This window comes from Galeopterus variegatus, unplaced genomic scaffold, assembly GCF_000696425.1.
Source record: "Galeopterus variegatus unplaced genomic scaffold, G_variegatus-3.0.2 Scaffold5841, whole genome shotgun sequence".
In the NCBI taxonomy this organism is placed as follows: Eukaryota; Metazoa; Chordata; class Mammalia; order Dermoptera; family Cynocephalidae; genus Galeopterus; species Galeopterus variegatus.
In genome coordinates this window covers 126,695-135,508 of record NW_007731952.1, presented here as the reverse complement: position 1 = coordinate 135,508, position 8,814 = coordinate 126,695, and the positions used below count along the sequence as shown (strand labels likewise).

At 53.5% G+C, this 8,814-nt stretch overlaps 1 protein-coding gene across 1 annotated transcript in view; it reads left to right on the top strand.

Annotated features, from left to right (window-relative positions):
* The first annotated feature begins 2,900 nt into the window (after positions 1 to 2,900).
* QSOX2 (quiescin Q6 sulfhydryl oxidase 2) overlaps positions 2,901 to 8,814 on the top strand; it is a 23,592-nt gene continuing 17,678 nt past the window's right edge. The window contains exons 1-5 of the mRNA XM_008590100.1: positions 2,901 to 2,967; positions 3,441 to 3,541; positions 5,774 to 5,822; positions 6,477 to 6,582; positions 6,730 to 6,820. Of these exons, the coding sequence (XP_008588322.1) occupies positions 2,901 to 2,967; positions 3,441 to 3,541; positions 5,774 to 5,822; positions 6,477 to 6,582; positions 6,730 to 6,820 (414 nt within the window). The remainder of the gene's footprint in view (positions 2,968 to 3,440; positions 3,542 to 5,773; positions 5,823 to 6,476; positions 6,583 to 6,729; positions 6,821 to 8,814) is intronic.

The following is an 8,814-nucleotide window of genomic DNA, read 5'->3' as shown; positions in this document are numbered from 1 at the left end:
GCGGGAGCGCTGCCGCGCTCCCAAGCGGCGCACTGTAGCAGTGCACCACCAGGCCGGCCCAGCGGCAGTTCTGATGGCTTGTTCTGACCTCGGCCTGTGGAGCCAAGGTGTAGGAGGGCAGGGCAGGCCTCTGTTCTTGTGGACCTGGCCCTTCAGCACCTGGATCCCGCATTCTGAGTGTTAGGACGTTTTTTAATGCAGGGCTGACAGCCATTCCCGCCAGCCACCTTTTCTCTAATGCTGTGTTAGACTTAGAAGAGTTATAAAAGTCTGTTTTGCCAGGTACTGTGTAGAGCCGCCATACACTGGGAACTCCAGGCAGGGAGAGGCCATGAGAAACACAACACAGGCGACCCGCGGAGCGCAGACGCGCAGTGCGTGATGTCAGCAGGCGCAGGACAGTGGGAATGTGTTTCACGTTTGTTCTTACAAGTAACCCATACTTAAGACAAGTATGGAAACCAGAGAAAGTAGGGCCAAGTCCCAGCAGGAAATCCAAACCCGGGCGAATGTCTTTGAGCGTTTTCTTCCCGTCTTTCTTCTTTTTTCTGTTTCTAGGTTGGCTCGATTGCCTCGCATGGCTGTGACCCTGTCATGTGCACAGTCTGGGCTCTCCATCCGTTTTCTCACTTCCTCTCTCTGGGCAGAAGGGTGCTTTTTTTTTTTTTTTTTCCCTCCTTGTTTTGTCTTTTTTTACTGACCGGTAACGGGATCGCAACCCTCAGTGTTGAGCCCGCACCACGCTCAGCCAGTGAGCGGGAACCGGTCCCCACATGGGATCCGAACCCTCAGCAGGAGCGCCGCCACGCTCCCAAGCGGCGCACTCTTCAGTGCGCCACTGGGCTGGCCCCAGAAGGGTGCTTTTTTAAAAGAGTAGAATGAAAGTGTGTCATGGAGGGGCCGGCCCAGTGGCGCACTGCTACAGTGCGCCGCTTGGGAGCGTGGTGGCGCTCCTGCTGAGGGTTCGGATCCCACATACAGGCCAGTTCCTGCTCACTGGCTGACCGAGGTGCGGGCGCAACACTGAGGGTTGCGATCCGTTGCCGGTCACAAAAAAAGACAAAAAGGAAAAAAAAAAAAAAAAAAGAAAGTGTGTCATGGAAATTTCCAGTAAAGAATGAAACCATGTGGGATTGTAGCTGGGTAAGAGGGAGCAGGGAGTGATGCATTGCCCGGACGAACGGGGACAAGGTGCTGGGATGACGCGCTAGTGAAGGGGTCCCCGTAGTGCAGCCCCGGGTGCTCCCCGACAGCTGTGCGACACTGCCAGCGCGGTGATGCTGCTGGAGGTGCGTTCCGCTTCAGTGTCCTCTGCCGTCTGCTGCACTGGATGAGACCAGACGAGAGTGTTGACTGTTCTTCCTTAGTGCTGCACAGTTTGAGACGCCAGCAGGATGTGACCTGTGATTCAGGAGAGTTATTCTGATTTCTTTTCCATCCACGAAAGAGGCCTCAGGACGAGTCGGGCTTCACTCAGCCAACGTGGGGGAGAGCAGCGTGGTCGCCCCTCGTGGCGCACTTTCGTTGTCCTCATTGCAGAGGAAGCGGTGTGCTTCAGGAGAGGCGGCGTGTCCCCTGCAGCCGTAGCAGTCACTGAGTCACCACTGCGTGCGCGCTGCCATCTGCAGAGTATCTAGTGAAAGTTTTCTCTCTTCTTCCAGGTGTGTGTTTTAAACCCCCCTGAAGTTTTAGATCGAGCTAGTACTCAGAGAAAACTGTGTTTTCACTCTTTTTACATGCGTTTTAGACACGTTACTGGTTTAGACCAGTCGTACTGATTAGAGCACAAGGCAGTGCAGAGCCTTGTCAGTGCCTTGGTGACAGATGCGTGCTCATTCACCCATCAGCATCCAAGTGGCAGGCAGTGCAGGCCGGCCAGCCCGTGGTGGCCCGTCCCCGTCCTTCAGGCTGGTCCGCCTGCGGAGCCTTCGTGCCTCATGGTGTGTGTGTATGCTCTGCTGCTTAGTGACCTGTGAAGTGCCCGTGCTTGTCCTTGTCCCCGCGTGGCCCGAGGGCTGGAAAGGACCCCTGCGGGGTGAGGAGCTGGAAGTGTGCGTGAGTCATCAGCGGCATGATTTTAACATCTGAGAGGAAGAGTACATGTCTTTTAAAAACAAAATCTCGCAGGTCACCTTCAGAGGGTGCTGGGGAAGCCCCCTGATGCTGGTGACTAAGGGTGAGCAGGCTTCCCTTTCTCGTGTAACCTGGACCTCCACAGCCCTGCGCCTGGGTGGAGAGGGACAGCAGAAGAGGCACTGCACTGTGGCCGCAGTCTCAGAGATTAATGTGCTCAGGTCACAGTTGTGAGGAAGCACCCCACACCACCCACAAGGTGGCCTCGCCAGGAGTATTGGTCATAAACCTGTCCAAGTGCCGGTTCACCGAAGGTTCGCAGGTGGCGTGTGGCCACGAGACCTGGACAGTGGCATAGCCCGGGACGAAGGAGCCGGGTTCTTCAATGTACTGGCATGGGGGAAGGTGGGAACATGGACCTGCCAGTGGCAGTGTGGGCCTCATTGGCCCGATTCAGACAAACCAAGCAAAAGAGACAGATAGGGACATTTTAACCCTGACTAGGTGTTTGGTGTTAAGGAGTGTGTGTGGCGTGTTGTGATAATGGCAGAATGGCTGTGTTGGGACAGAGTCCTGTCTCAGAGATATGTACTGGTAGATTTATGATGGGAATGATGTGCACTCTGGAATTTGCTTCAGGATAGAGTGCATGAGGACTTGGGTGAAACAAGATTTTCTGTGAGCTGAAAATTGTTGATTCTGAGATGAGGGACCTGTGGAATTTATTATATTCTTACTTCTGCTTTATTTATATGTTGGGGATTTTCCATGATAAACACTTTAAAGATAAGAAAAATATTTAAAACTGTTCCTTTCTACTCCCGAGCATGGCAGAGGTGTCTGGGAGGCTGCTGGGGCTGCGTGAGGGGCTTTCTCGCCTACACCTGCGAAGCGGTGCCTTTGGCTGGGAGGACGCGGCTGGATGCCGGCCCGCTTGTTCTCACCGAGCACGTGTGCAGGGGCCTGGGGAGCAGGCTGACCACGGCCAGGCTTCAGGGGCTGCGTGCTGTCTCTGATGGAGGGCTAGTCATTGGCCGCTGACAGCACTTCTGTGACTCGTGTCTCACCCATCACGACGTCGTTTAATTAAGAGGCTGCATGGTTGTAGCTGCTGAGTGATCTGCAAATTCAGCAAAAGTCAGTCTGCTCCGTTGTCCTCGGTGTAGGGATGCATCCATCCTGCAGGCTGAAATTGTCTCTCTCTCTCCCAACTCGACACAGAAACACTCTGTTGCGAGATAATGGCATGGAGGGAGGTGTGTGGGCTGATGTCTCGTGGCCTGGGGTGGGATCCGCTTGGTGCTGGGCTGTAGGGAGCTGGCGAGTCCAGCACCTGCCCCACTGAAGGTCATGCTCCTGCTTTTCAGACTGGGCTGCTGCCATCCGAGTCGCTGCCCTGGACTGTGCAGACGAAAAGAACCAGGAAGTGTGCCGCACCTACGACATCCACTTCTACCCCACCTTCAGGGTAAGCGCGGAGCCCCCGTGATCTGTGGCCTGGCCCGCCCTTCCCCACAAGGGCTTCTTACAAGTTGAAATTCGGCACATTCGTAGTTCATACATTTCTAGCATTTCTGGCTTGCTCCTTCAAACTTAGTAGCAATGCACGTTTGCAGTGGGTCACCTCTTTGTTCTCCCTGCCGAGCCATGGAAGTCTGTTCCAGGACTGTCCACACGTACACAGCCCCACCCACACACACGGGATGTGCAAAGAGGCCCACCTGCAGCCAGCAGGACTGGTGGGCATGGGGGTGACTGGAGCACACGAGGGCCAGCACCCTGGCCTGAGGCCTGTCCGCCCAGTGTTTCCCCCACATGTGTAGTCTCTGTGATACTGGGTCTCCCCCTGGTGGGTCACACATACATAATGACATATGAGAGTGTAGCGTGCTATGCGCACTGCCCACCCAGCCTGTGCTGAGCAGCGCCAGGCCGGTCAGTGCTGGGCCAGTAAACACTGGGCTGGTCAGTGCCATGGCAGTCAACACCAGGCCAGTCACTGCTGTGCTGGTCAGTGCCATGCTGGTCAGTGCCATGCTGGTCAACAGCGAGCCAGTTCCTGCTGTGCTGGTCAGTGCCATGCCAGTCAGTGCCAGGCCCGTCTGCGCCAGGCTGGTCAGTGCCGTCCCAGCTGCTGTGTTGGCCCCACAGACAAGTTTGTACCCGTTTTCTCCACTAGGGGGCACAGGTAAACATGACCCTCCTGAAGGTCCAGTACATACATTGTGTGTGTGTGTGTACATGTATGTGTGGCCACATGCCTGCACACAGACGCATCACGATGGCATCGACAGTGTGTTGTGCCTTTGAAGATAATTTTTAAGGAAGCGTCATGATCCCCAGCTTCTTTTCAGCCCTCAAGTCCTGTGCTTTGTGTAGTGCACCTTCAAAGTGGCTGATGTTGATTATTGTGATGGCACCTGTGGATCTGTCCCCTAACAGACGCCCACGTGGGACTGCGGGGCCAGCCCTGCCTGAGCAACCTTCTCTTGCTGTCCTGTCCTAGAGTTTGATCACATCAAGATGTGTTCCTGTCTTATTTTGTTTTTAACTTTACACATAGGTTATACTGTGCTATATGTAAACTTCTGTCTTTTACTGAATATGTCGAGATTCACCCGAGTTCTGGATGTTGCTGTGGTCATTGGGTCTGATTGCCCAGTCATGTCACGTTGTGTGACGATACCCCTCTTGTTGCTGGGTGTTTGGGGTCTTCCTGGCTTTTGTTATTTTGAACAGCGCTGCTGTGAGCATGACAAGAGCTGCCTGTGGGAGCCCTGGGAGAGGTCACTGGGCCACAGAATCCGGGAACGTGCAGAGCAGAGCTGGAGGGCCAGGGCTCCCATGCGGGCACTGGGTGGGGTCTGGGGTTTTCATGTTCGCCCACAGATGAGTGCGGTGCCGAGCGCCCTGTGGTTTCGTTTGCTGTGCACGAGCACGTCTGTGTCTGCACACTGGGGTCACTATGGAATGTCTGTCCCTGTCATTTGCTGATTTTCCTCTTGGGCTGTTCGTACTTTTCCTACTGATTTTTAGAGGTCCTTTGTATATTCTCAATGCTAATCTTTTTTTTCAATTGTATTAGGAATATCTTTACCCAGTTTGTGACTTTCTTGAAGAAACCTTAGTTATTTTAGTATAAGAATTCTTTTCTTTGCTCAAAGATTCTCAGCAGTGTCTCTGCTGCCTACAAATCTTTTGTGTTGTCACAGCTGGCTGTTAGGATACGTTTCTAATGCCGAGAGTGGAGGAAAGCATCTTTATGATTCTAGCCCTATTGAATTGTCTTGCTTCCAGCCTCGCTGGGTCGGAAAATGTGAATAACGGCGTTCTGATTGGTACTGACCTCAGCCCGTTCATAAATCTGGAAGGAACACTAATGTTCAGGGACACACGGTGTGGTTTATCATCAGTTAATGTAAACTTTCTAGAGTAAATTGACTAAAGCTCTTTCTGAGATGATGGTCATTTTGTTGCTAACTATCAACACACGCACACACCCACACAAGGCTGTTTCTTATTCGTTCTGTTTTTTCTCTTAGTATTTTAAAGCATTTACAAATCATCAGTTAATGTAAACTTTCTAGAGTAAATTGACTAAAGCTCTTTCTGAGATGATGGTCATTTTGTTGCTAACTATCAACACACGCACACACCCCCACACAAGGCTGTTTCTTATTCGTTCTGTTTTTTCTCTTAGTATTTTAAAGCATTTACAAAGGAGTTTACAACCGGAGAAAATTTTAAAGGTAAGGACATAAGCGTTATCTTTTAATCTTGTAGAGTCGCCTCATAAGCCTGTTAGGATTCAAATGGTTTCAGGAGACTCAGCAGGTGGGACGCCACTTTCAGCATGTTTGCGTCAGCGCGCTCCCTCCTGCCCCTTGTCCTTCATGAGTTCGGACACTCCTGGCTTCAGCAAGTTTTTCATTTTGTGCTTTGCCTTCCTTGGCAGATGCAGTAGTGAAATTTTTTAAAGAGCACGTTTTTTATTGAAAAGTATTTGAAGACATGAATAAGTCACATTGCACAGCTGATGAATTTTTACGGATGAGCCCGCCCAGGGGAGCAATGCCCAGGTCAAGGCCCCTGTGTGGCTCATCCCACAGGGTGGCGCCTGTCATGTTTTCTAGCATGAGAGGTGGCTCTGCCTGCATTTGGCCTGACGTGGTGGAGTCCACAGTGTCCCTGTGGCCCGTCCACTGTCACTGTCACTGCTGTGTAGCCACCTGTCGTGTGAATCCACCACTGCATGTGCCACACCCTGTCCACGTGCATCAGGTGCACCCATGGGGATCTGCACCACTCTGTCTGTGGTCCCTGGGCTGGGGAGGGCTGCCAGTCCCAGGTGCTCACCTGCCGAGTGCAGGCAGACACGGCGTGATTGCGGGTGCTTCCAGCAGGACCCGACCGAGAGCTGCAAACAGTCAGACAGACGATGATCGACTTCCTGCAGAACCACACGGAAGGAAACCGGCCTCCGGCTTGCCCGCCGCTGGACCCTATTCCGTGAGTAGCTCCACGAGGAAGGTGGTACGTTCTGAGTGGAGGCTGGCTTTGTAAACGCAGAGCCACATCACGTGATTTGGGCTTCATGTGTGGTGCCCAGCTTGCTGCTGTTGAAAGCACTAAAAGCCTCTCCTTTTCTCTTAAAAGGCCCGGTGACGTTCTTTCTCTCGTTGACAACCATGGTGGCCAGTACGTGGCTGTGGTATTGGAAAGCGATGGCTCCTACCTGGGACGAGAGGTGCGGCTCCCACTGTTGTGCGCTGAGGCCGGGCGGGGGTCCGTGATGAGAAGCGTGGTGGGAACGGCCCCTCAGCGGCGTCGCGCCTCATTGGCTCGTGTTCAGTCCCCACAGGTCGTCAGGGCTGTGGTTTGTAGCATTCAGCCAAATCACTGGTTTCCAGGAAAGAGCGTCAGAGTGAGAGAGCTGGCCGGGGAGCAGGGAGGCATGGGGGTTCAGAAGCGCGGCCCGGCCCTCTCCCCGAGGTCGCTCTGTGTGCCTTGTGCAGTACCACCAGGAGTTTTTCTTTGCTGTGTTCTGAACTCACAACATTTTTGCCCAGTTCCGAGATCGCGTGAACCGTTGTTTCTAGCAGGAACTGTTGTCTTGCTCTCATTTCATGTGTGCGGTTCAGAAGCCTTCCCTGTGGCCAGTCTGAGGGAAGCCCAGGAAAGACACGGAGCTGGCGGGGGCTCGCTCACACTGACGGCCTTCACAGGGACAAGAGAGGTCATCTTGCTCAGCACCAACCCCAAGCTTCTCCTCCTCTTCTGTGCCACTTGAAAGGCGACTGTTTCCCATCATCTGGGGGAGCTTTGGAGTGATGGGAGGAAGCAGCTTTGCTCCTGCTGAGCGCTTTGGAGCTGTGGTTGGGGAGGAAGCCACAGACACAGCGTCGTGGCCACCTTGCATGGCACCATGGCTGCCAGGATTCCAGGTGGAGGTGCTAAGGAGCCGCTGGTCATGTGTGGCTCTCCCAGACTCTCCTCCCTGCTGTCCCAAGGCTGCTTTGTGCACTTGCTGTCTGGCAGAGCCCCCGCCACCCACCCCATCCCACACTCACACAGAACAGAGCAGGGGCTACTCACAAGAAAGGCGGGTGTAGGTCCATCTAGTGCCAGGCACGCTCCCCCTGCAGCACCGGCACCCTACAGATTCAGGGCAGCCAGGGGCAGCCTACCGAGAAGGGGTGCTCTTGAGCACAGGCAGATTTGTAGGGTGGCCCAGATGAGTGACCAGGGGTAGCCCAAGCAGTGATCCATTCCTTGCAAACACACCCAGTTCAGAAGGGTCGCAGCTCTCTTGGAGAGCACCCACATGCTTTCAGTAAGTGCCCTCTGTATAGGCAATGGCCAGTTCTGTTAGTGTCCAGGAGAAGCAAAGAGCAGTGCCTGACCGTGGGGAGGGTGCCTGCACAGTGTGTTCTAGATGCTGAGGTGTCACTCCAGTGGCCCCTCCACCACCGAGACCCCCATTGCTGTGCCTTCAGCTGAAGCAGAACCTGACAGGTGCAGGTTGCCTAGGGAAGGAATGGAGGCTTGAAGGCTACAGGCACCAGAGCTGGACTGGCTGGGGCCACATTAGCTGTCCACATGAAGGGACCCGCACTGCCTGGCCCCATAGCCATGCTGTTGGGGGACACAGGCTGTTGGGGTGCAGCTGACAAGCAGTGAAGGTGTCTACTCAATTAATGTACATTTTGTGGAGGATGCACTGTTTTTTGAAAGTAAAATTCAGTCTCTAACTCTTGGTAAAAAAAAAAGAAAAAGGTGAAGTGTCTGGTCAGTTATTGGTGTGTCAAGAAAAAAAGAGTGAAAGCTTGTTGGTAGATGCTATCTGTGATTAGCCTGTGCAGTCGCCAAGTGACATGCGGTTTATGCCCATGGGCACGTGTCTCAGTCAGCTGCCTTAAAATGCAGCAAAAGTTAAGGCATAAGGATGGTCTTGACTATGTAGCACCCAGTACAGAGGTGTGCCACGTGACGTTCTTTCTAATTTCCCTATGCACAGCACACGTGTGCTGCTGTCAGCATTGGTGACGGGACCGCTGTTCATACTGAGCTGGTGGTTTCCATGAGGAGTACGGCCTGTTTCTTGTTGCGTGGGGTCTGTTCTTTCTAATTTCTCTATGCACAGCACACGTGTGCTGCTGTCAGCATTGGTGACGGGACCACTGTTCATACTGAGCTGGTGGTTTCCATGAGGAGTACGGCCTGTTTCTTGTTGCGTGGGGT